The 26,267-nt window shown below is 41.5% G+C and overlaps 2 protein-coding genes across 6 annotated transcripts; one reads left to right on the top strand and one right to left on the bottom strand.

Moving 5' to 3' along the window:
- Nucleotides 1-65: 65 nt before the first annotated feature.
- Nucleotides 66-14,992, top strand: RPS6KB1 (ribosomal protein S6 kinase B1). Of its 4 annotated transcripts, XM_041482357.1 has the most exons (15): nt 66-227; nt 3,419-3,468; nt 4,071-4,191; nt 4,513-4,581; nt 5,000-5,147; nt 5,767-5,824; nt 6,137-6,237; nt 7,112-7,202; nt 7,404-7,494; nt 7,787-7,894; nt 8,191-8,253; nt 8,999-9,076; nt 10,396-10,503; nt 11,057-11,169; nt 11,655-14,992. In XM_041482357.1, exons 1-15 carry the CDS (start codon nt 156-158, stop codon nt 11,890-11,892), a joined length of 1,509 nt encoding a protein of 502 aa, XP_041338291.1. In that variant the 5' UTR covers nt 66-155; the 3' UTR covers nt 11,893-14,992. The 4 variants fall into 4 exon arrangements, 2 of the variants coding, with proteins under 2 accessions (XP_041338291.1, XP_041338292.1); XM_041482358.1 differs by lacking the exons at nt 10,396-10,503; nt 11,057-11,169; nt 11,655-14,992 and adding an exon at nt 10,210-10,385; XR_005956356.1 differs by lacking the exons at nt 10,396-10,503; nt 11,057-11,169; nt 11,655-14,992 and having other exon boundaries at nt 7,404-7,472.
- On the bottom strand, nt 13,768-24,776 carry RNFT1 (ring finger protein, transmembrane 1). Of its 2 annotated transcripts, none has more exons than XM_041482359.1 (9): nt 24,684-24,776; nt 22,585-22,985; nt 22,181-22,257; nt 21,511-21,611; nt 20,738-20,891; nt 19,164-19,322; nt 18,329-18,394; nt 17,753-17,854; nt 13,768-17,570 (listed from the first exon to the last, which is right to left on the bottom strand). In XM_041482359.1, the coding sequence occupies exons 1-9, from the start codon at nt 24,686-24,688 to the stop codon at nt 17,436-17,438; spliced, it is 1,200 nt and encodes a 399-aa protein (XP_041338293.1). In that variant the 5' UTR covers nt 24,689-24,776; the 3' UTR covers nt 13,768-17,435. The 2 variants fall into 2 exon arrangements, with proteins under 2 accessions (XP_041338293.1, XP_041338294.1); XM_041482360.1 differs by having other exon boundaries at nt 13,768-13,974.
- Between the last annotated feature and the right edge of the window lie 1,491 nt (nt 24,777-26,267).

Genomic DNA, 26,267 nt, shown 5'->3' with positions numbered 1-26,267 from the left:
CGCGCACGCGCCGCCCTCGCGGCTTCACCGCGGCCTCTGCGCAGGCGCCGCACCGCTCCCGGGGGCGGGCGGCCGCGGCGGCGCTGCGGGGCGCGGGCCCATGAGGCGGCGCAGGCCCCGGGCACCCGGCGGAGCCAGCGAGGGGCGGCGGCGCCATGGCGGGAGTGTTCGACATCGACCTGGACCAGCCCGAGGACGCGGGCTCAGACGAGGAGCTGGAGGAGGGGGTGAGAGCGGCAGGCGGGCCGGGGAGGGAGCGGGGGAGGCCGCGGGGCCTGAGGGAGGGAGGGCGCGGGAGGCGCCGCGGGGCCGGGCGGGGGCCGCGCTGGGGCGGCGGCGAGACCGCGGCTGTGCCCGGGCAGAGCCCGAGCCGAGCCCGAGCCGCCCCGGGACAGCCGCGGCCGGAGCGCGCCGGGGCTGCGGGCAGCGCCGCTGCTCTCCCCGCGGAAATTCGGCGTCGAGATCGCGACACAAGCGCCGCAGCGGTTTTTTTTGGTTTTTTTTTTTTAATAATTTCTGTATTGTCACATGCCCGGATGTCAGTGCAGGAATGCCGATCTTTGTGCAGCACTGTAAAGTCGCTGCTCTCGCGCCAAAATTGAAAGGCGAGGTTTGAAATGCTGCGTTAGGCGAGTCAGCGCTGCTCGCTGCTCGGGCTCTCCCAGCAGCGCAGCTGGTAATGTGCAGTTTGCAGCTCGTGATGCTCGTCTAGATCCTGTCACAGCCTCAAGGGGATTTTATTGCATCATCTCTGTTTATGTTTTTCTAGGTCTTGTGTTGCTTTTGGATATTGTTTTGTGTATTAACCCTTTGCTGTTGCTCAAATTGCCACTACGTTTATTTTCTGCTCTTTAAATACTAATGACAGTCTTGGAGTCTTTGAGGTCATGGAATCACGGAACTATTTGGGTTGGAATGGATCTTAAAGATCATCTCAGGCCACGGGCAGGGACACCTTCTCCTATCCCTGGTGGCTCCAAGCCCTGTCCTTGGACACTTCCTGGGATGGGGCAGCCACAGCTTCTCTGGGCACCCTGTGCCAGGGTCTCCCCACCCTCCCAAGGCCGAATGTCTCCCTAATATCTAATCTAAACCTCCGTGCTCTTTAGAAAGTCCCTTCCATGTTTGCTGTAGATCCCTCCAGGTACTTCCCTTGGGGAGATAAGCAGATATCACTCCACGGAACCTGCAGAGACATTGTTTTGACAGCTGAAGGCTTGAAAGCTTCTCAGCCTGCAGGAGAAGCTCTGTCTGTCACCTCAATAATCATTAAAACACTTGGCTTTAGAAAATGTTTCTTGCATCACCCTGTTAATGCTGCCAAGAACAGGTTCTGATCGAGGTGGCCAGAAAGTTGAGTTGTTCTCTCTGGTGTTCCTGTAATTCAGTCCCAGGGAACAATGAAACCATTGTGGATTTTAAAACCTTGCCATGACTGACATCTCTGTGGACTTTGGCAACCTTGGTTGGTCTCAGGTGCCTTTTGGCAAACAGATAAGAAGGGTGAGAATGGGCTTGAGATGAAAACAAGAGCAAGGAGGGAGGGGAACATCAGGAATGTGTGAGGGGAACAGCATTCCATTCCAATGGAAGTTATCTGTCTCCACTGGGTGTGTGTCCTGCTAGGATCAGAGAGAGGATGCAGCCAGAGCAGTGCAGATCAAGGAAAGAGCAAGGGGGACACTCAGGACTGTGCTGTCAAAGTTCTGCTATTGGTCCCTGGTATCTCCCAAAAACTGTGAGGCCAGGAGGAGCCCAGGGAGCTCAGCTGTGGGTTTGAGTAGGCACAGCCATCCTGGAAAATCTAAAGCCTTGTTTGAAAGGAGTTTCCTCAAAAGCCATGTGGTTGTTTGCACTAATTATTATGGTGAAAAAAAAACCTCAGCCTTAATTTAGGTGTTTGTAATAAATGAAACAATGTATGGACTGAAGGGCAGGTGGCTTCCCACTGCCTTTCTTCTTGTTGTGAAATGTGGAGGAACCCTGAAAAAATCCCAGAATGGTATCTGAAGTGACTTTTGGTTAAATTAATACTGAGAATGAAACCCAAAGTTCACAGGAGCAAGAGCAGCACACGTAAACTTTGCCAGAGCCATTGGGTAACAGGAGGAGTTGCTCTGGGAACTGAGGGGTGTTTATTCTCTGGGTTGAATTCTTAAAAACTCATTTGTTGGCATCTAAGAGTGGGGTCAAGGGCAGCTCTAGTGGCTTTTATTGTGAAACATGTCAATAAGCTGGATTTCTCTAATAAATATCAACGGGAGGACATGAGCTGGCAGCTCTCTGAGCTGGAAACAAACCTGATCTTTTGGACTCCTTAATTGCCTGTGGTGTTAGTAGGTGGATCCAAGAGTTAAATTCCCCTTTAGATCACCCAAAATAAACCAGCCTCTGTAAACTTTAACGTTGAAATGGTCTGGAAGCTGTTGAAAGTTCTGAGTTTTCTTTGGTTAGTGTTTTCACTTGGATAATATTTTAAAATGCACTCCTTGGCTTGGGCTGATTTTTGCAGATCTCAGTGCTTTTCTTTTTCTTCTGCTTCTCTGAATTTCACAAGTCACTCAATATATTTATATTCAGTCTGTAGGTCCCAGGCTGTTCACCACAAACTCACAGTTGTTATTTTGTGTCCATATTTCTACAAAAAAGAATGTGACAGTACAGTCTGCAGCTCACTAGAAGCTTGCCCCTGACATTCTATTTGCATTCATTCCAGCTGTCTGCTGCCTTTGCACTTCTTTTGCCATGCAGAGCCACAGTTAGAGGGAAGGGATCAGGTTAAAAATTCTTTGAGGAAAAGATCTCTTCAGATTTCAAGCTCATTCCTTAATGGTGACTGGTTCTGGTGCTGAAGTGCAGGAACTTCTTCAGTGCTGATTATTGGTCAGAAAATGTGTTTCACATCAGAGTAAAGCTGAATTCTTTCTTCACCATTGGGATTTGACTTTCCAATGTAAAATAATAAAACCTTGTCAGTAGATTTTTAGTGCAGAGGAGTTCCAGTTCATCTGTTCACATAATCTTTATTATTGATCTGATTTGCATAGTGCTGCAATAGGACTCAAAAATTTCTGGGTAAGAGGAATTTTAAAGAAATTTGCAGTACCTTAACATTTTTCAAGTTCAGTTGGGGGTGTGAAATTGTACCTGTGATATTTGAGTGACTGAATAACAATGCAGCCAGGTAAGACAGGGGTTCCTGTGTCACTGTTTGAGACACATGGCAGTACTGCAAATCTGGCACAGAATTTAGTAGATTTTTTTTGATCTTCTGCTGATAATTTTTTATTCCTGACCTATTTAATTAGATAGAGATTTTGTCTTTTCAGACTTAAAAAGTTGTAAACCACATCAGTGCATTTGTTTTTAATGCTTTCCTTTTTCTAATTCATCTTTCTTCTACTCTTCTCATCCCCAGGGTCAATTAAGTGAGAGCATGGACCATGGAGGAGTTGGCCAGTATGACCTGTAAGTTGCTGCTAGAAAATATTCTGTATCATTCATGCCCACCACAAATAACTTCTAATTTTGTTACATTGTTAAGGTAAAAAGAAAATTTTGTCGTTCTGGTTCCATTTTGAGTCATTTTTAGATGTTTCACTATTTCCTCACATAAAAATTTGTCAATTGTATCTTGAAATAAAATAATAATAATAATAATAAAAAGAATTCTGGTGAAAGCTGCTGTTTGTCTTTTGATCCTTGTTTCTCCTAACAAATCTCTTGCCTTTGAATAATATTTGTAATATGGATATAACGATATAAAGAAATACCTGAGTCATTTTGAGGTTTCCATCCTCTAAACGTGTAATTCTGGTGTAATGCAGAGATGTATTGTGCATTAAATTGAAGGGGTTTGAAGGAAATCTTGCTACTATAAATCCCCAAAATCTGCAGGCAACCTCTCAGTGCAAGGTGCAGCTTTGCACACCATAAACAATAATCCCTAGTGCTGGGAGCCCTCCAGATCTCTGCCACTGTTACTCAGACACTTTCCAGGGAGTCAATTCTTTCATTTGCTCACTTCGCAGTACCAGGTAGACTCACAGCCTTGTTCTGCTTTTCTGCAGTGGGATGGAACATTGTGAAAAATTTGAGATTTCAGAGACCAGCGTGAACAGAGGCCCCGAGAAGATCCGCCCGGAGTGCTTCGAGCTGCTGCGCGTGCTGGGCAAAGGCGGCTACGGCAAGGTCAGCAGCCCCAGCAGCGAGTCCCTCCCACCCTCAGGGTGCTTTGCTCTCATTCCCCCTCTCTGAAAAGTCCGTTCTGCCAGAGGTGGAATGAAGCAGAAGCACCCCAAGGTTGGCACTGAGGTGCCTGGCAGAGCCTCACTGCTGGAAGCAGCAGGGAATGTCCCAGAGTCATTCTGCATCCAGTCTCTGCCTCTTGCCTCGTAGTTTGTGGGTGATCTCCTCTCTCTCTCTCTCTCTCTCTTGCACGACTTTGCTTTTTAGCTTGTGGCAGTTCATGCAGCTGAGATATGTGATTGCCATTGTGTTGGTGTTGTTTAGGTGTTTCAAGTACGAAAAGTAACCGGAGCAAACACGGGGAAAATATTTGCCATGAAAGTTCTTAAAAAGGTAACCTGAATTTCACTGCTCTCTGAATCTAAAAAAAAAAAAATAAATCTATCCCTCCATTTTGGAATTATCTAATGATTTAATATACCTAAAAATAAGTTCTAGGATATATACAGTTTTTACTCAGATCCAGTTGGATTTAGAATTACACTTCAATTTTTCTGTCTGGGTAGTTCTCAGCAGTTCATTTAAATAGGTCAGGAGGTCCTTTCCAAACCAAATTATTGCTTGATTCTATGAAGTAAAGACTTAAAACTGTAAGAAACCTCTTATGTAGATAGTGTGGTGAAATGTAATTTTTTAATGCTGTGGCTAACTCCTATGTAGTGTTGTAATTTAATAAACTCAGAATTGAATTCAGTATAAAAGTCTGCCTTGTTTAGCATGTTCTGTGCTCACATATCCCTGCTTTTTGCAGGCAATGATTGTAAGGAATGCCAAGGATACAGCTCACACAAAAGCAGAGAGGAATATCCTGGAGGAAGTGAAACATCCCTTCATTGTGGACTTAATTTATGCCTTTCAGACTGGTGGAAAACTCTACCTCATCCTTGAGTATCTCAGTGGTCAGTATATGACATTCTTTTACCTCCTTGGGGTCTTGCACAATCAAGAATTTGGGGTTCTTACCCTACAAGTAAAAGGCCAATTAATGATGGCTTGGTGTCTTAAAGCAGGTTGGTATTAAAAATACATAGAAGAACATGAATAAACTTTCTAATTCCATACAATAAAGAGGAATGAAACATAAAACAATTGTTTTTCATGACAGTACAGGAGAGAGGGGGTTTAAGACTTCTTTACATTAGATTTGTAATTTTTGTGTGTTTTGTGCAATCCTTCAGAGTTACCTGAGGGTTTAATCCTTGCAGGTTCTTTGTGACAGAAGAAAGTGTTACCCTTATTTCATGGTTAGGGAAACAGATACAGATTAGAAACAATTTTTTCAAGCTGCAACTACAAAAAACAGAGACAGAAATGCTCTTGTTTTTAAAATGCTGATTTCTGCAGGTTGCTGGAATCCTGAGGGTAACAGAACAGTGGCTCAGTTGTTTTTTTTGTGAAACAGCCTGTTGTACAGCAGGCAAAAATACCTGTTGGCTTATAATTTTCCTAGAAAATAGACTTTTGACTGACTTAAAATGATACTTTTAATTGAGTACAATCTATTTTTTCTCATGACAGGAGGAGAACTATTTATGCAGTTAGAGAGAGAAGGGATATTTATGGAAGACACAGCCTGGTAAGCGAAGCTATTTTTGTAAATTAATAGTTTGGGTTTTTTTCCAAGTGCTTAAACTATATTTAACTACTCATTCATTTTAGAGGGTAGTGAAAGAGCAGTTCAGTGGGTCTGGGGAGGGTGTACATGTGCTGCCCTCACCAGTTTGTGCTGGTGGAACTCCAGTCTTACAACAGAGGAGGGTCCACTGCTGGCTGCTCAGTGAGGCTCTGTCCATAGGGCAGTGGTCAAGGTTTGGGGGTTGAAAACTGTGAAAGATTTGCTTAAGATGCTCTGCATGATTGAATATGTGTGATTTTTGTTCCCTTTCAGCTTTTACTTGGCAGAAATCTCCATGGCACTGGGGCACTTGCATCAAAAAGGAATCATCTACCGGGATCTGAAGCCAGAGAATATCATGCTTAATCACCAAGGTAGAGCTCTAGTCATGAGTCAGGCTGCCAGTCCTTTGAAAACAATTCTCCCAAAGGTCACAGCACCTCAATTCTAGGTGATCTCCTTAGAACAGTGGCAGGGCTGTACCACTCCTGGGATAAGTGAAGAGCTGCCAGAGCTAATTGTCCTCAAACACAGCTTCCTTGGTTTAACAGGCCACAGCAAGCTCAAGTTCCATGGACCCAGGCATATTTTGAGTGGTTCATCTGCCATTTCTGCACCTCTGGATTTTTTTTCTTCTGCTGGATCATTGTGAAGTAGAACCTGTGGCATTTTAGTCAATGGGGATGACTGATGGTAGCAAAGGCACTTTGGGTAGGATGCCAGATCATCTGTGGCTGAAATGACTTAGCCAGCAGCTGACACTTCCCACTGACAGCAGTTTCATTTCCTGATTGCACTGTTCCAGTGACTGTGACACTGATTAGTCTGGCAATCTGTACCACCCAGAATTTTCATGTTTTCCTAAACAATGTGTTTACTTAGTCTGAGTCTTCATACTGAATTATTCAGGGCACTTCACAGTTTAAGATTGTTCTGTGAATTTTGAAGCAGGCAGTAAAATTCAGTAACCTACTTTTTTAGCTAAATGATGCTCTACAGTCTTTATGTTTAAATACATTTGTGTGTATTTGAATAAGTTTTGGTAGTTTGTCAAGTGGCAGCTCTTGGTTTTCTCTGTAAGTGTGATTACCTTGTTCTATTTTATAGCTGCGTTGCTTTTTCACACCATATGTGGAAGTAATTCAGAGTAATTACATACCCATGTTAAAAATTCCTAATTTTTCTCAGTGTTACTTCTACAAATGGCAGCATTCTGACAAGTCTTAAATCTGATCTATTTAATTTCAGGTCATGTAAAACTGACTGACTTCGGGTTATGTAAAGAATCCATTCATGATGGAACAGTCACACACACATTCTGTGGAACAATTGAATACATGTGAGCTGCACGATGAAATACAAAAGTATTGCTCTGCTCTGGGGGTAATGCCTGTGGTTTGCCTTTTTTAACTGGTGGTTCATATGTTCAGTCACTTAGGACAACTTTACTTGATAAATGGGGTTTTGTTTGAAAATAGCAGTCACAATTAATATTAAGCTCATTAAAACACTTTCATATTTTTGATTTTTTTGCTTATAGGGCCCCTGAAATCTTGATGAGGAGTGGGCATAACCGTGCTGTGGACTGGTGGAGTTTGGGGGCATTAATGTATGACATGCTGACTGGAGCAGTAGGTGCACAGTTATAATTGCATGTATTTCCCTCTGTAGCTTTTCTGCTTCCCTGTACCCTATCTCAGCTGCATGTAGAAATACATATATTACATATATACACACTGCAAGTAAGAAAGAACCAAAATCCAGCTCTCAAGTTTGACTACAGACATGAGCTGCTTTTGTCCAAACAGTGCTTATTTGCAGTAATTTTACCTGCTTTATAAATGACTGAAGTGAGTTCTGTGTACACAAATTAAAGATCTCAACAAGTCCTGTTTTCCCTCCTTTCTCAATGGTGTTTTCCAGCCTCCTTTCACTGGGGAGAACAGAAAGAAAACAATTGACAAGATTCTCAAGTGTAAACTCAACTTGCCTCCCTACCTCACACAAGAAGCCAGAGATCTGCTTAAAAAGGTAGAATTTTAATGATTATTAGTACTGCACATGTATGTAGAAAATAGAAATATAATGATACCACTGTGGCTGTTCAGTTCAAGCTTGATTTGTTACTGATTAAGTCACTTTTTTGCTGAGTGGTACAGAAAGTGATTTCCCTTGAAAATACAACTGTTTTCAAGTGAATGCAGATTTTCCTGACTGTTCTGTATTCATTCTGCACAGTACTCATTGAAGTGATGATTCATGGCAGAACTAGTCTGGTTGTAACAGCATAACTAATTCTGCTTTTTTGGGTGTTATTTCTCATCAAGCTGCTAAAAAGAAATGCTGCCTCACGTCTAGGAGCTGGTCCTGGAGATGCTGGAGAAGTTCAGGTAACTGGAACTTAACTTGAGACTTCTTGAATGACCTCATTGAAAATAAAACAGCTTTGAAGGTACCTCAGGGAAGGAGAGTGTCTGTCTTGAAGGGTAATGAGCAGAAAGGCAGCCACATGTGACAACTCATCAAAACCTGAAGTCTTCAAAGCTTAACAAAAGCAGCTGTCTGGCTATTAGATGATTTGAGATTTGGAAAATAACTTCTGTTCTTTAGCTCTGTCTTGCAGTAGATCTTTTCAAGTAATTGCACAATGCTAATTGTGCAGCCCTGGAAGGGTGAGGATACTCTCAGCAGTCTGATGAAAGCCTTGCCAACCCTGTATTAGTGCAGCTCCCTGAAGGGACAAGTGTAGCATTCCAGCTTGACTTTGTTTTTGTGGTGATACTGACAAGTATTAGAGAGTCCTCCATATTTCAGAGTTCTGATAATTTGTCATTAATGCAGTGTTTTGTCATGGTTTAACTTCTGAAGTTGGAAAATGCAGAGGTATTTTGCATGTAAACTGGCTTTTTCTGACACTTCCAAGGAAATGGGGACGTGTGTCTGACTTGGAGGTGTGATCTCAATTCTCAGCTCTTCCAGCCACTCCGAGGTAGTGCTGCAGAATATTCTGCACTAGACCAAACATGATTTTGGAAAGAAACAGTCCAGAGAAAGGGTGTGGATAGATGTTAATGGTGAAGCTGTGAGCTCTGTGCACTGGGGCAGGTGCTGACTGTGCTGTTGTCCCTCCTGCAGGCTCACGCCTTCTTCAGACACATCAACTGGGACGAGCTGCTGGCACGCAAGGTGGAACCTCCTTTTAAACCCTTATTGGTATGTACTGGGATTGCTGGGAGAGAGATATCCCTGTGTGCCTTTAGCAAAGCTCTTAATAAAACTGAGAAACATTCACTGGAGTGCCACTGGTTCCTGGTACTTGAGTTGTATCAACTCAGGGGACAGATTCACCCTCAATTAAAGCTGGCAGATCTGATCTAGCACCTGATCTGCTTCAGTCTGAATTCCTCCTGCTTCTGACCCATAGGTTAAACAGACCTGCAAGTGCAGTTCACCCTGAGATCAGCTTCTAAACCCTCTACAGTAAGTCAGTACTTAGTTTCAACTAGGTAGAGTTGCTAAGCAAAAGTAAATGAAATCACCTAATTAAGCATTTTCTGTGTTTGCTTATTAATCTTTAAAATGCATCTTGTGCATTATAAGCAGTAGTTAGAGTTTACCTCAAACAGTGATGTGATGAAGAAGTTTTTATTATCCCATCTTGCATTTGGATGGTGTCTGTTTTTCCCTCTGGGTACAATCAGCTCCAGCAGCTGTGGGTATTGCCACCTCTAGAATTCCCAGCTACTAAAATTCTCACCTAAAACTGGCTTAAGCATCACTAATGTCAAGCATTCTACAGCATGGGAACTCCAGACCTTTTTCCCATTAAAAGGACTCAAGACTGATGTCAAGACTGATATTTCCAATACTGATCTGAAGGAGGTTTTGGGTTTTTCTGTTAGTAGCCATTTTATGGAAGTTTCTTGTATAAACCAGATGGTTTTTCAAATTGTGTCGTGGTTGCATGAAGGCCTGCAGTGAGTACCTGCTGCCTTTCCAGTGACACATGGGAATAAAGAAGGGATTTTGGAATTACTGCTCTTCTTTAAGCAAATAAAACAATATTCCTCATAATCACTTATTCCAGAGTTGTCCTCTATCCCTCAGACTATAAACACTTCTGTATCTGCAAAAACATGACAAAACTATCTGGAGAGGCCTCCAAAAACTAAATAGTTGCAACTGTTCTATACTGGTTGTGACAAGGGCTAAACTTGCAAGAAACTGGCATTGTATTTCTAAAAGTTTTTGTTTGTAATTTTAGATTTTTTTTTAAGGCATCTTTTTAATTCGTGTTCCTTTTTGATCCATAATTTTTGCCCCTCCCCCTTGCCTTTATTTCTCAGTGTCAGTGCCCATAGTGACCTCCCACTGGCAGCGACAGGATTCCGACACCACTCCAGGGTTTTCCTCCAGCAGAGCTCTGCCAAAAACCCATGGAATGAACTCCATCCAGAGGCTGCACTGCTCACCGCTGAGCCATTTGGTTGATATCTGTAATATAAACCCTTAATCATTTTGTTTTTGCAAAGCAATCTGAAGAGGATGTGAGCCAGTTTGATTCAAAGTTTACACGTCAGACACCTGTTGATAGCCCAGATGACTCAACTCTCAGTGAAAGTGCCAACCAGGTCTTTCTGGTGAGTGAGCAGGAACAAGTGAGGAGTGACTGTGGAGAGGGAGGTTTGCTGCTGGAAATGGGGACTAAATCCATTCTATTGACTCCTAACACCTTGAAGCAAACTCTCATAACTAAACCCAAATCCTGTAACAGGTTTGAAATGTTTAAAGGGTTTGAAGATACTTTGGTTATTGCTGACGTTGTCTTTATCCAGCAGCCAACAAAGAGTGCTGCCCTTGTGGAATGTCAGCATTCTGATTCAGAGTTGCACTGTGAGCCCTGCACATGGCACTGCTTTCAGAGCCATGCAGAGACAACAATGGCCAGTCCAGAGAGCAAAACTAATTAATTTGAGTGTGTCTGTGGGAATCTGTGATCTGAGGAGAAATAGCTGGGGTGTAGCAACTTCTTAAAGTCCCACTGTTTGCTTCAAGGAGTGAATAAGAGTTTGTCTGTCTACACTGACTCTTCTTTTTATAATTTTCCTGTAATAATCAGATTTTCATAATACTACAAGTGATCCTGAGTGCATCCTTGCCTGTGAGTTGCAGTGCCCTTTTCCTGTTTTGCAGGGTTTTACGTATGTGGCTCCATCTGTACTTGAAAGCGTAAAAGAGAAATTTTCTTTTGAACCAAAAATTCGATCACCTCGCAGATTCATAGGTAGCCCTAGGACACCAGTCAGGTACTTCATCTTCTTTTTCTTTGTAATATACTTTTTGACAAGTAGTTGAAGCACTAGAAATAAAAAATACAGCCTTGCTTCTGAGTAAGCCCAGCACTTCCATTAGAAGTGATTCTGTTTTATAAACCACATTATTAAAGACAAATCTGTGGTGCTGGGCAGCACATGAAGTTCTAATTTGTTGCTTTTCAGTGCTGATACAGCCTCAGTGGTGACTTTGATACAGCTAAAACTGTTTCAGAACACCCTAAGCACTAAAGAACTGTGTTAGTACAGAAAAACCCTTCTGCTATCACCTCAGAATGAGAGATTTTCACAAGAGGCTGTGGTAGAAACCAGACATGGAAATTTCTCAAACTCCTGGAAGTGGAACAAAGAATTAGAATTGCTTCTCCATAGGCATTTGAGAGCAGCTTCCTGCAGAGTAAGGGAAGGCCTTGGTGCTGTGTATGTGTCTCTGATTTTCTGTATTTCTTGTTTTAAAGCCCTGTAAAGTTTTCCCCTGGGGAATTTTGGGGAAGAGGTGCTTCTGCCGGCGCATCCAACACCCAGCCACCTGTGGAATACCCGATGGAGACAAGTGGAATAGAACAAATGGATGTGACAGTCTGTGGAGAGGCTTCAGCACCACTTCCAATCCGGCAACCAAACTCTGGGCCCTACAAAAAACAGGCTTTCCCCATGATTTCCAAACGGCCGGAGCACTTGCGCATGAATCTATGACACCACCATCTCTGTAAGCCTTGCAAGGTGCAAAACCAAGGATGGACGTGAGCCCCCTTGAGGCTGAAATTGGAGGGCTTGTTTGGTTTACTTTGAAAAAGTGACAGTATCAAAGAATCGGTCATTGCACAGAGAGACTTGGAAAGCAAAGAAAAACGGATTTTTTTTTTTCCCGTCAATCAATGGTGCATAAAAAAAAAACTTTAGCAAATGGTATTGCAGAACTCTAGGCACATCATCTTACTGATTCCAGTGACATCTTCTCACCTTATCACGGATCTTTCAGCTCGAGAGCTCGAAACTGACAGTATTAAGGGGCAGGATGTTGCTTCAGAATCACTGGTGTAGTCGTGAATGTGTCGAGGAGGGTTGGCCCTTTCACTAGGCAGAGTTTGGAATGCCTGCAGGCTTGCAGCTGAGGGGTAATTAGCATGCAAGCTTCGTTAAGCGGTTCCCTACAATGGGGTGGAATCAAAGAGGAAAGCTAAACTTAATTGGTGTTTCACATTCAAAACATAATGAGTTTTTTTTATATATATATATAAAAAAAATATATATTTTTCAAATAGATTTTTTGATTCAGCTCATTATGGAAAGTATCCCAAAATGAAAAAGGCAAACTTAATTGGTTGCTGTGAAGAAAGTTCAAGGCTCTAGTTCTGATTCTCCTCCTCGTGAACCAACCAATCAATAAATGAATCACTCACTGACCAGCCTGGCAGTGTGGGGTGGGAGACAACTGTTTCCCTGCTTCCCCAGCTGAAATCCCTGTTTGTTCCTGCAAAGACAAATGGATCTAATCAAACAGCACTGCTGCTATGTTCTAGGCTTAACTGGAAGCCATGGGCTCACACATGTCCTGCTTATTTCATGCCTGTCCTCAGCAGACATTTCACTGGGAAACATCACTTTTGTACACGCTGGGCCTCAGCTGGGCACAGCTTGGCAGCTCAGATTCTTACCCACAGAGAGGTCAACAGTGAGCAGAACACAAGGTCAGTAGAAATCTCTAGGAAGTACCACAGGAAACACAGACAAATCCTCCAGAGTATAAGGAAATAAATATTTTTGTAACCAGTGGGTAAGAATTTGAGGATTTTTAAAATTATTATTAATGAAATTTTGCTTATGGTAGTTTCCTGCCATTATACATTTCTAAATTTATCAACATTTTTTTTTCTATGCTGGGGCAATAAATTTGCTGATTGTATGACAAAAGTGTTCAATGGCCTTTCAGTGAATGTCTTCCACAGTGGGTCAGAACTTTAGCAAAACTTTAATTTAGCAAACATGTTCTTAAGGACACTATTTATGTTTTTAAAATTGTCACGATCTGTACAACTGACTTACAGGTACAAAGAATAAAATAAAGGTAAAACTTTACCTTACTTTAAATACTTCCTGCCTTAAAGAGAAAGCATTTCCATGAACATAGCTGGTGAAAGGGTTAATATCTGCAGAGCTTTACCCTAGAGTTAGAGTGTGGATGGTGTGTGCGTGTGTGTGGAGATGATCATGCAGCTGCATACAAGTCCTGTCACTTTTTGCCTGCCACACGTTGCATTATCTTTTAGTCAAACTGTGCAAAGTCTACTTCTGGTGTTTCACAACAGTAGGGATTTTTTTATTCTAGATTCTGCTTACTCTGTGGATACTGAATCTTTTTGAGCCATAGGATCCAAGCCATAAAACTCTCTGTAAGCATTGAATCCAGTCACAGTGCTCTTTGCTGAAGCTGGCAAGGCAGAAGGATTCAGCGATACCTTGATGCTAACAAAGAAGCAACACATAAAAATGGTTATGATTGAGCAAAAATTAGGGGTTTTTTTGTTTTTTTGGTTTTTTTTTTTACTTCCTGGTAAGCCTTTTGTTGAAAAAAATAGATTTTTTTTTTTTTTTTTTTTTAGTTTTAGCAGGAAAATCAAGTTACCTTACAGTGACATACTGGAAGATTGCCATTGTTCAGTTGGTGACGTGGCCACGGGTGATTTGGTGGAACCAAAATCCAGGAGTGTTTGCACTGGGCCTGTCTGCAAACACACAGCACCTGGACTTTCCTGACATTCACTGAGGATAAAGGAACTTGGTTGAAAAACAAAAAAAAAAAGAACTTTTTAGAGGCAGATCTCTCTTGGTCCTAGTTACAGCTAACAGTTGCTTTTTGCTTGGCTGGATAGAATTGTCCAGTGGAATTAAAGGTTTAATGGCTGGCAAGAATGGCAAGAGTTGTTTGTCTGAGTTCACTGATCAATCACAAACCCAACCCATTGGTTTTCCAAGGAAATTCCATGTACTGTCAATGTTTCAGCCCGTAGATTGTAAGTTGAATTCCCTACCATAACTGTGAAACTTTGGGAGTGTGACTCAGACAGCAAGCACACACTATGCAATATGGTTTATCCTGTATTTATTTGTAAAAATATCAGACATAGATCCTCTATATATATATATAATAGTGTCAAAATTACTAGTTGTGAACTAAGGGGAGTGGAGTTCTAGCTCCTGTCTGGCTATTTCAGATAAGTGCAGAATGCATTGAATATTGGAGAGCTTAACAAGTGCTTTCTTTTGTTCATTTAAAAATGTCTTAAATTTTTCATTAGAGTATAGAATCTTATTTTTTTTATTTTGTACAAGCTGCGCTTTTTTAATTATAATCACTGAAAAATTCACTATAATTTGATTTTATAGGATTTTTGTAGCATTACAAAAGTATAGTAAAACTGAGGTTAATACCTGTTGTGGCTAACCATATAAAAGTATTAAATCTTAAACTTGAACAAAAGTCATATTTTTTTTTACTAGATGTTAAATAGGGAAATATTTTGTTCTGCAGGTCATTACCAGAAAAGGTTTCTAGGTCAGCTGTGTTACCAGCAGTTTTTCTTTTTCCCATTTGATGCAGAAACTATTCTGGTAGAAGATATTCAGAATTCCATCATTTTTCTCTGTGGGAGTGATGCATACATTTGACGCCATTCGTGTACTAAATTGTAATTTTGGGAATGCTGGAATAATTCCTACCAAGACTGTCTTAATTGTGCCATCTGACATTTGAATGTCATCCTGGTATTAGCTCATAATAAAAGATAAAAATCAACGAGTCAATTGTTCTTTTGAATATCCCTTTTTTTTTTTTTGCTGTGCTGTTTAAAAGCTGAACTGCTGGAGAACATTTCATATTTGAGTCCACTCTGAGTGTACAGTTGAAGTTTATTTTGGGTCTGTTCTCTTTCCAGTATTAACTCCCAACCTGCTCTCAGTGTTTGTTAATCAAAAAGTGCATCAAACATTGAGGAGGCTGTTCTGGTTTTAGAGCAGATGTTTGGGTTTGGATGGTTTAAATTCTGTCTCTGCAGCAGGCTCGTTGCTGTTTCATTTTCCCAGTTTAGTTTATCCAAAGGAGAAATCATTAAGAACAAAGCAAATTACTTGAATATTTTTCCTGCAAATCCTTGTGTGCAGGTCCCATATATGAACTTCTCCAGTTGCTCTTTTCTAGACTAAATCCATCTGTAGCTGTCTGCAAAAACACCCTTGAGCTGCCTTAGCAGAAACAAAGGTAATCCCTGTCCTGGTTTTCATCTCAGTTTACTGCAGCTAAATATCCTCAAGAGCTTATTTAAATAAGGTGGATGTGAATAGCAACTAAATGCAAATTTAAACATATGTTTAACACATATGTTAATCCAAGCGACCTATTTGTTTTTATTTTAGGAAGTAGGTAGGCCCTAAGAATAACAGGAAATGTAAATCATTGTCTTTCCTGAGAGCTCTGATGGGAAATGGAGGAGGAATTCCCTCAGAACTTAAAGACCCAAGAGAGGCTCCTTCTGGTACTTTCCCCTGGGTTCTTGGGCTCTTAAAAAGGGGCTGTTGATTGTCCTTTGTCACCTTGTGTGTCCCTGCAGACTCAGAGCTGCTGGTGTCTGTGGCCCTGGGTCACTGAGGATGCCATTCCTGGATGTCACTAACTCCCTTTTTTCCCTGTCTGTAACTAAGATGGGATTGACTTGCTTGATTGATGAAGTGTAAATCTAAACCAGTTGACCAACATCTCTTTTTTTTTTCTTGGTTTTTTAATAAAACATGTTTGTTAATATTAGTGGGTTTTGGATAGAAAAATCAACAGAAGGAGAGAAAGAAGAGAAATTGTTCCCTGGTCCCCGTTTTTGACCTGTCTCCACACTTACTGCAGTTGTTACTACAATGTTGCAGCCAAAGACCAAAGGATCAGGGCTGATTGAAAGCACCAACACTTTCTTGTGCTCCATAAAATAATCTTGAGCTTTACAGGCCAGATGTAATGATATTTCTTAGCTTGAATTTTCCATCTCATTAGATTTTTATTCTGAATACTGGATTCTGCCCTTGGAGCAGGGTGAATACCTTTAGGATGTTCAAGTGTTTCACTTTCTTATTGTTTGTCCTGAATTTACAAGTTTCCTAAATGTCTTCAGGCAAGAGAAGCTCAAGTTAATGGTAACTAAATGTAAGTTTCCTGTAACAGAATCATTTATGTTTTCAGTCTCATCTGAACAGCAAAGTGAAAAAAGAAAATCAGGGAAGAAAGTGAGGTTACACAGAAGTTAGTGCTAGAAATAACAAAACATCATGAATAAATTGTAACATTTAAAGGGTTTTTGTTTTCTTCAACAAGAAAAATATACCTGGCAGAGAGCAGCTGTTTGTGCTTACATGAGTTAATACCAAAACAATAAGGAATCTTCTTCCTTTATTCAACATGCACCAAACAAATAGATTCAAATGCATTTATTCTCTCTGATTTTTTATGCAAACTACATATTGCAAATAGAGTATAAAATAGATTCTCCCCAGTAAGAAAATCTGGTTCCTATTATGACAAAAATATAGTATTAAAGATTCCTTTTAAAAATACCAGCTTTATAAAATGCTAAGTAAAAAACTAACATCAGTGGTTGGTTTAAAGCCAAAAGATTAAGCCAAGGATCCATTAGAAGCCTACAAGAACCTAAAGGGGAAATACCTTCTTCCTGTGCTTATCTACAGGTGCAGTGAGAAATAGTTGCTGTTCCAGGTGCATTAAAAAGCTAATTTCTCTCATTTACTGGGCAAGCATTAAAGATCTTTAATGCCAAGAGTGACAAGCAGCTCTAATTCTCACTGCAGTCCAGAGTATAAAATTTGCTCATAATCTTAATAAAATCAATAGGTTGACCTTTTGGCTTGAGTAGTGTTAGAAGGATAAATACAGTTTAGTACAGTCTGGAACCCTACTGAACTTGTAAAAGAAAATGTTGAATTAAGAAATAATGCAGCACATTTCAAGGATTTGACTGTTTCCTATGAGAACATAAGAGAAGCAATGCTGGCTTTTTCTGCATTCATTCTGAAAAGTTTTCTCTACTTAGAAAAGGTCAAGTTGCCATTTTCTGCACTGTTTTAAATACATGGTATCTGGAATTTGGAAACTCCTTCCTTGTGCCACCTACAGTTTAATCTGCAGTAAAAAAAACCTTAGTGTGAACAAACAAACTGGAACCCAAGTTGTTTGACAAGCTTTAGAAAATCTGGAGATGCATAGATGTAGCTCCATCCTTCCACTTGTTAACATGGTCTGAAATAACAGTTCTGCAGAGTGGACAGGTTTTTTCTCTATTAAACCATAAAGAGATGCATTCTTCACAAAATGTGTGCTGGAATGAAAAGAATGACAACTTAGAGCTTCTAAGCTCTTCCATTTATATTATTTGTACAGTCTGATTTCTAAAAATAGTCATCAAACATACACTCATCTAATTTTATGTTGTCTTGTGTAACAGTATTTTAAATATTCTTTAATTTAAAAAAAAATAAAATTTGGGATTATGTGTATTACCTGACAGATCAGCAGAATAGGCTTCTGAAATTCAGCTTGGCAAATGGAACAAATATCATCAGATTCAGAGCACTGTCTCTTGCTGGCTGGCACCCCATAGTGCTGGAAAACAAAGGATTTGCAGCAAAAATTAATTTTGAGGGGGATGGAAAAGCCACACCCAAATACCAGGACAGAAAGGAATTTGGAATAAGGGCTGCTATGTCAGGGAAACTGAAATCCCTAATCTAAAGGAACACAGCTAATTTTTAAAGTAGAAACGGGACAAAAAGGATTATTTCACATCCTTTTAACTGAAGGGATGTGCAGAGGTTTTTTGTGGGTGATTTGGATGTTCAGGTGACACCACTATCCTTTAGTGAAGGAACTCAGACTGTGAAATGGGAGAATGAGTATACAGGGGTTAATTTAAAAATGCATTTGTTTATTGCTAAAACAATGAGTATACAGGGGTTAATTTAAAAATGCATTTGTTTATTGCTAAAACAATACAAAGGAATTGGAGTGAGGGATTTCTAGAAGGATTTTCATCTAAATTTGGGTTATGGTTTTGTCATAAGAGAATTCAGTACTCACTGGGCGTGTAAAAAATATCCGTAAGACCTGCCTGAAGTTTCTCCATTGTCCAAAAAAGCTCAAAAGCTGAAATGGGAAAGAAAACTTGAGTTATGCTTAGTATTTTTTCACTGTGAACTAAAAATCTCCCAAGCTTTTGATTCCAGCACTGCAAGTCTCACTGCTGGTTGGATGTTGGAAGTCACATAAGCACAGCAATAGTTCAGCCTGACCCTATTTTAAATGTTTAAATGTGACCAAATGAAGAATTTAGGCTGAAGTTTTTCCTAGTAGGGGTCTGGTTTTTAAGAGTGTTGAGGTTCTGAAATGAAGTATTGGAGTGCAAATGGATCAGTATTATTATCATATTTGCAATGGTCTTTAGCCCTGGAATTAAGGTACCAGAGCATGAGGAAGCGTTGGTCATTTTTAAAGCCAAATTGTTACATTTGGGGCAGATGAACTCTTTGGAGAAGCAGAGAGCCAGCAGGAAGATGGTTAACTTGTTTAGCATCACACAGGATACTCCAACAGAGAAAATTTCATTTCCTGGAAAATGGTGACTCTTTTAGCTGTAATTTTATCTTTATTTTTGCAAGTTCTGTGTCTGATGTGAGTGAACCTATGGCAGCTGTGTGCTTTGCTCTGCAGTCCCAATCCATTGCTAGATAAAGATGATTTTAGTCCTGAGCCAGTTCTCCTGGAAGGCTGCAGCAGTCAAACTGAAGCAACTTGGCAGTGAGCTCAGAGGGGAACATTCAGAAATGTTGTGTCTGTAACCCTGCCCTGATTATTCCTGCAGAAAACCACTTGAGAATTCTATATAAAATCTGAGAAGAGTCTAAAGCTTGCATACCTTGAGGATGAGGTAGAGAAGGCCCAGCAGAATGCCAAGGGTCCATCCCAGGGCAGTGTCCAGCTCCCCATAGGCCATGAGGTAACGGAACCAAACTGGTATGGGGACAAACATACGGTAATACTGGCAGAGTTCTTCTAACAGCATGTACCAGTAGCCCTAAGCAAGACATGCAAAGGAATAGCTCAAGATTTAAAACTCCAAGGATGTGCAAAATACACAGAAAAGATGCATTGTTATTCTTTGGAGTAGCTTCTTTTAATGAAACAATTCAATGTGAAGCACAGAAAAAAAAAGATCAGAGGATGAGTCTCACAACTGTCCAAGTAAAGGAACAGAATTGATTGCTGGACTGCAGAAAATCAAATTACAGGCTGAATTGGGATGGCTTGGCAGATGCCTACCTACTTAACAAGGCTGTCAGACTTAATTTCATAAGCATTATAAAAAGTAAAGTTACATGAAAAAGGAGAGTAACACAAATTTGGTCACAGAGATCAGCTTGTCATGGGCCAGAGTTGTGTCCTGCACTCAGGGTTTAAAAGTGAGAATAAGGTTCATTACATGGACATTCTGTGTGTACATGTACAATAAATATTTAGCTTAGCTTTTAAGGAAATAAAGTTTTTCTTAAAAATGTATTTGTAACTCTTTCTATAATGTACACTGAATGATGTCACAATTTGCCACTATTGACCAGATTCTTTCTTTAGTTTAGCCATAGTTGGTGTAATGGAATTTTCAATAACTTTTTTTTCATGTTACATCACTAGCTGTAGAAAAAAATTTGAGATCTTGATTATAAATCAGTATTTAGGGAAGCCAGTTGTACCTCAGAAGAACTTGTTCTGGTACATTATAAGAGATAAAAACGTCCCAAAACACCCTGTTCAAATGCTACCACATCAAACTGTACTTGCTAATTTATTTTTTCTGAACCAGCACTAGTAATTGCAATTTTAAGATAAAATGTAATTGGTTTTGCCTGCCTCACCTTGGGAAGCAGATAAAAATAAATACACCACCAGTGAGTGTAAGCTTCTGAGGAAATTATTAAACCTCACTGATTTGAGAAATTAAACTGTGCATCAAATTCCTTGATCTGACACAAATATTCCTTAAGTTTATTAACAACAACAAAAAAATCAGGATTATTTTTGAAGAGACAGAAAAAAACCAGCTGTATGCATGTGCAGATCTTAAAATCTTGACAGTTCTTGTTGAGCATGAGCAAAATTTGCTGTGCCCCAGCTGCTCCAGGCCAACTGCCTGTGTACACATTCCTACAGAGCAGAAAATAAAAGGTTTGCTTCAACCCCCAGCTTGGAGACAGAAATAAACCCATTTATCCAATGATATAATACAAGCAATTGTTTCTGATCAGACTGAAAACCTTTTTTAGCACCAAGCAGAGAAGAACATGAAATCCACAGGGTTTTCTTGCCCATGGTGTAGTGGTGGATTATATACAGACATTTAATTAAAGATTTTTCTCTGGGTAGAATTTAATAATTAATTACTTTTACCATAAGAGAATCTTCACAAGGAATCAAAACTCTAGCTTGTTTCCTTACCTTGGATTTAAAGGACATGATAAAAGAAGGCACCAGGAGAATAAAGCACTTCAAGCCCATGAAGAGGAATTTCAGAATAAAGTCTGTGACTCCCACAATCCAAAGCACCTCCCAAAAGTTCATAAAATCCACAGTGGGGCTTAGGAAGATTAAGCTACAAAAAGAAGTATCAGAAGTTACTGGAGCACCCTATTTAGAGGAAACTGTAACCTGAGATTATCACAGCAGGTTTAATTAAAAAAGGAAACTTGGTTCACACCAAGGGAAAACATTTGCTAAGAAAATGAACTGCTCATTGTAAATGGATCACTGAGGATCTCTGACAACTTTTCCATCCTGGAACCTTCTTTGCTGGATCTTCATCACAGCCCCCATCCTCCAGAGCTCAGTTTGCTGTCTCAGTTTGGCATTTAGCCTTTGATTTCCAGCCAAGGCTGCAGCTACAGAATGGTCAAGGGGGGAAAATCAGTTGGAGTCATAAACTCCACAGAGCCCCAGGATGCCACGTTTGGTATTCCCAAGGGTCAGAGCTGGCAATCAGAGCCAGGAATGTTCTCTGTGGTACAGCAATGCCATTAAATCAAGTATGGAGTCTAGCAAATTCCAACATACTGTTTTTAAGGACAGCACCTGTTAAATTTGGCAGAAGGGGAGGAATGGGAGATTAAAGTGAAAGACAAACCAATGCCACAATTAAAGAAAAACAGCAGATAAAGTGTCCCCAGTTAATGTCTGAGTCATTTATGGTGGGGTAGAGCTGTTTCTACACTCACCTGTGATACAGGGACTGAGAGTGGAAGGTGTAGTACAAGAGCAGAGATGATCCACTTAGGTAGAGCAGTAACCAAGTGCATTGCAACCTGGAGCACCGTTCCTGCAAGGGGGGTGTAAAGACACATTGCAGTCCTTGCCTCAGAACAGTGCTGAAACACATCCCAAACACCTGGTCTACCAGAGGACTTTATCTTAGGGGGGTTAGACCCCATAAAATACGAGAACTCAATGGGAAGGTAAAGCAGTAAGTTTAGTATTTTCAACCTACCAATTTCTAGGTGTACCAAGGTTTTTTCTAAAAACAACCAAAACCCACCCCACTCTGAAGAAACAACAGGTTTCCCTCAGGGAGTGAACACAGAGCTGAAGACTTAAACTGTCAACTGCTATTTCATCCCACAAATATAGTTAAGAAGTTAATCCATAACTTACAAAAAAGTGATTTCAATACTCGAAATCTGAGGGGAAAAAACCACCCCCCTGAATTTTGCAAACCTTGTTATCTGAGAAGTTCCCCTGTACAGAAGCATTAAGACTTTACTTCTATCTTGACAGCTAATATTATTAAGCAAATAAAACAACATGTCTATTCACATTTCTTTCAAAAATGATTAACTTGTTAAAGTCTTGCTTAACTTAAAGAATTTTGTTGCATAGGGTGATACTTACTCTGAGAAAAACCTGATTTACTATGCTTTTGTTTGCATATGCATAAGTTGTTAGCAGCCCAATTCCAAGAGAAATGCCTATTAGGAAAATAGGATCAGTTATAAACATGAAAAGGAAAAAAAAAAATCACTGAACTGGGTTAAAAAGCAGCCACTTCTAATATGTCTTTGTAATTAGAATTAATAGCTCAGACTCTCAAGCCAGGATAATTAAGCACATTGTGCATATGCCAGCAAAGGAAACAGAAGCCACTGAAATGTAGTTTAGTAAATCTCCCTTTCTGATGAATAAAGCAAATAAAAATAAAGCTAAAAATAAATTGAATTACATTTCAGGCATGGTTATTAGTGCATTTCTTGGCCGGGGGGTGGAGGGGAGGAGGGTCTGGTTTTGATCTACTCTACCGGTGATGTGCTGCATGAGGAGTTTGACACCGAGGATCAGGAGGTAGGGCAGGCTCTTGTGCAGCCACTGCAGGAGGTACCGCAGCTCCGACAGGGAGCTGCCGCCCTGCTCCTCGGGCTCCGCGGCGGCATCCTCGGGCCCTCCTGCCTCCCCAAGGGCGTGCCCGTGGGAGCGGCTCTGGGAGCCCGGCCTGGAGGCCCGGGAGGTCGCGTTTTCCCTGGATTCCGCCGCGCCGGAGCCCAGCTGGATCCGCACGTCCCCGCTGCAGGAGCCTTCTCCCGCCAGCCTGGCCGAGGAGGAGGAGGAGGAGGCATCGCCGCTGCTCTGGATGCTGTGGAGATGGGAGCAGTCGGGGTGCATGGTGGGGTTTGCTCCTGGGGTTTTTTCTGATTTGTGTCTCCTAGAGCGGGATATAAACAGGGACAGTTAAAGAAAGAGATAAAGAGTTCAGGAGAATAAAAATCCAATAGTTGTACTGAGTGACTGCAAAATTCTCTGTGATCCCGCCTGTTCTGTGGGTCACGCCCTCTCCACAGGACAGCCTTCTGTGGCCCAAATTAAAATTATTTCCTTCCCTCCATGTGCAGGTTTTCCTGGCTGCCTTAGGAACAGCTAAAAGTACAAATCAGAACAGCAGAAGCTGCTGGACAGGAGACCAGCACTGGTTTGTACAGGAGAGATCTTGGAAGTGCTGCATAATTTCACAAAAATAGCAACAGCAGTGGGCCAGAAAAGGAGCAAACACTGATGGGAAGGAAGCAGGGAGTACATTTCCATGCATCCATTAATTGGTGAGCACTGGTTCAGACACGTCCAGTCAAAAGCCAGTGCATGCTCAAAACTGAGGGCCATTATGAGATTAATGAGATTATCCTGTCTGGGGAAGGGAGCAGAACCAGGTTAGGCCATTTTCTAAGAAGCATTTAAAAGAGTGAAAAATGAAATGCAGCCAAATGAGGGATGATTTATCTTTCCTTTGGCATCTTTTGGTTGTCTTTCGGGCACTTTTTCACTTCTCTGTGAGTCTTTACTCAGATCAAATAGGGTTAAATCAACTTCTCTAGACTGGTGTGACATCAAAGTAATGATTTTGGAGAATGCCTCCAAGCTGAATTTGACACAGTACTTGTCACTATGGACTAATATTGAAACACTGAGAATTTTGATATAATCTTCTTCCTACTGTTCAAACTCTTAAGGATTCCTCTTTGAAAATATTTTTTTCACAGCTAGGTTCACTGGGAATACAGAAACAAAGTAAAATTGGTGTTGCACAGCAAGTTCTGAATGCATTTGCACAAACCTCAAGTTCTTTAGCCTTTAAAAAGAAGGTAACATTAAAGAGTAGAACACATGAATATGAGTACTTACTAATATTTACAAGTGCTGCTCCTACTACTACTATTTTTTTTTGTTCGCCAAAGATGACATCATACTTCAAAACAACCTAAATTCTCATTCTGTATTTTTTTGCACACGAATGAAACCGATGAAGCGGAGATGGTAATGACTAGTGAACAGCCTTACAGTGTTACTGAGCGATGTTTTTACAGGAAGGAATAAAAAAAGACACCTCATTTGCCCTGCAGTTGGTGTTTTGGGGCCGGGTTCTGCAAGGAATGACAGCTCGGCGCTCAAAAAGCCGGAGCTGCGGGATCGCACCTCCCCTGGCACTGCGCCGAGCAAACTTTCAAATCACCGAGTTATTAAATGGGATTTCAGAGAAACTCCCGCACGCGCCCAGATTTTATTCTCCCCCCCGCCCCAAAAAAAAAAAATAAAAATTAACTAAAATAAAGCTCTTGATTAAGGCCCCTTCGCGCATTCCCCGTGTCTCCCGGGGCCGCTCCCGCACCTCGCCGGGACCCCCGGGAGGGTTTGAACCGCCGGGAGCTCCTCAGGAGGGCTCGTCCCGGGAACCCTTCGGGTGGGTTTGAACCGCCGGGACCCCCGCAGGGAAGGGAAGGGAAGGGAAGGGAAGGGAAGGGAAGGGAAGGGAAGGGTGACCCCAGAGCCGCGTCCCCGCGTCCCCCTCCCTGCCCTGCGCTGTGAGGGGACACGGCGGGCGGCCCCTTTCCCGCCCTTCCCCTCATGGTACCTCATGGGGCGCCCGGCGCCTCCCGCCCGCAGCCCGCCGCCATCGCCGGGGCCGAGGGGGTGGGAGAGGCCGCGGCGGGGGGAGGAAGAGGAGGAGCCGTGAGGGAAGGAGGAGGAGGAAGGAGAGGAGTGAGGAGGAGGAAGGCTCCGAGCTGGGCGTTGCTCTGGCAACGTCGCGGCCTTCGCCCCGTGATGGCCCGTGAGGAGGGTGCGCCTCCCCTCAGCCTCAGCCCCGCCAAAACGAGGTAGGCGGGTCCTGTTGCTTTTTATTGAAAGCCTCAATTAAAATTAATCTGGGAGGGCAATAATAAGGAAGGAAATGAAGGGATGGATATAAAAGTATATGTGTGCTGCGGTGTCATTACTTGTCGGTGGCGATTAAGGGAGTCCTGCTGTCTGGAAATTGGCTTTGCCTCCCAGGAAACCTGAGGAAAGCGCTGCCCTAGTTAATGCTGCTGTAGCTCTTGGGAGAGGCTTGGAATGAAATAGATACAGGTTTTCTTTTGAAATATGCTCTTGAATAAATTAGTTTGCGTCCAGAAATGGCATCTGTTTTCCCTGGCTCAGATATTTTTCTAGAAAAAGTGTTTAGGTATGCAGCTCACACGGAAAGTGGGACTAATATCTAAGCAGCTTTGAAAAATCAGTGCTGTGTTGTTTTGAGTTAGAACAAAAATGCTGGTTTAATTCCAAAGTTTGAATACAGCAACGCTGTGGGGTCAGTAACCCCTGGAGAGGGAAAGGATGTGCCCTAAGATGTAGATGTTATGAAGTGGAAAGCTTAGTGTTTGGTGTTCAGTGACACCATCTAACAACAAAGCTTCTCTTTTATTTTCAAGGCAGTAGCTGAAAACACTGGCTGCATCTCTGTGTCTCTTGGAGGTAGGTTTTGAGGAGGCAATTTGGTCTACTTTTATGATGTTTTTGGAAACTGTGCCTAGAATTTCCCGACTGGAAAGTTCAGGTCACATATCCTTTGCTTTTTGCTCAGGCTGTGGCTGATGGATTGGAAGAAACCTGGGCTGGTTATTACAGATATACTTAAGTATTAAACATACCCACAGTAGGGGGTTATGTTCCTGTAGGCCCTCTGAACTCAGAAGACCTTTCTCATTTGTGTAATTTTTCTGTCTAATGATCTCAGTGCTGCTCAGTAGCAGCACCAATGCAGATTTCAGATGCCTGGCAGAAAGCACTCAAAAAATTTTATGGCCATGTCCCCATCCTTCCAAGGATAACACAAACCTGTTGTGTTTGGCTTCTGCTGTGCCATATTGTTCATTCTCCCACTCTTTACTCAGTCAGTCACTTGCATCGTGTTTGGATTATGAAGGACAATGTGAAAAAAGTCTTAATTTGCTTCTCAAATCAGGGAAAGCAATTATAAATCTTTTATTTTTAAATAGTGTTTTATGATTGGAAATTATGCATGCCTTCTGTACATTGCTTGGAAGGGTATAAATATAAAAGATTTGTTCAGCTGTTTCTTTTTTGTAATTATAAAATGCATTAAAGTACAAATGTAGCTTTAAATCCATGTTGTTCTCAAACTATTTCTCATTGCCACATGCACTGAAAATATGAA

This window comes from Pyrgilauda ruficollis, unplaced genomic scaffold (genome assembly GCF_017590135.1).
Source record: "Pyrgilauda ruficollis isolate IOZ18807 unplaced genomic scaffold, ASM1759013v1 scaffold59, whole genome shotgun sequence".
Lineage (NCBI taxonomy): Eukaryota > Metazoa > Chordata > Aves > Passeriformes > Passeridae > Pyrgilauda > Pyrgilauda ruficollis.
Note: the sequence above shows the minus strand (reverse complement) of the source record. Positions and strands in the feature narration are given on the sequence as shown.

What these genes read in the sequence shown, in the direction of transcription:
- RNFT1 (XM_041482359.1), bottom strand. An exon ending in TTCTCTACCTCATCCTCAAG is followed by an intron (nt 18,395 to 19,163) that starts GTATGCAAGCTT and finishes TTCCCATTTCAG; the next exon opens with CTTTTGAGCTTTTTTGGACA. An exon ending in GGATATTTTTTACACGCCCA is followed by an intron (nt 17,855 to 18,328) that starts GTGAGTACTGAA and finishes TTTGTTTTCCAG; the next exon opens with CACTATGGGGTGCCAGCCAG.
- RPS6KB1 (XM_041482357.1), top strand. Translation starts at nt 156, where the DNA reads ATGGCGGGAGTGTTCGACATCGACCTGGACCAGCCCGAGGACGCGGGC. An exon ending in GGAGTTGGCCAGTATGACCT is followed by an intron (nt 3,469 to 4,070) that starts GTAAGTTGCTGC and finishes GCTTTTCTGCAG; the next exon opens with TGGGATGGAACATTGTGAAA. An exon ending in CATCCTTGAGTATCTCAGTG is followed by an intron (nt 5,148 to 5,766) that starts GTCAGTATATGA and finishes TTCTCATGACAG; the next exon opens with GAGGAGAACTATTTATGCAG.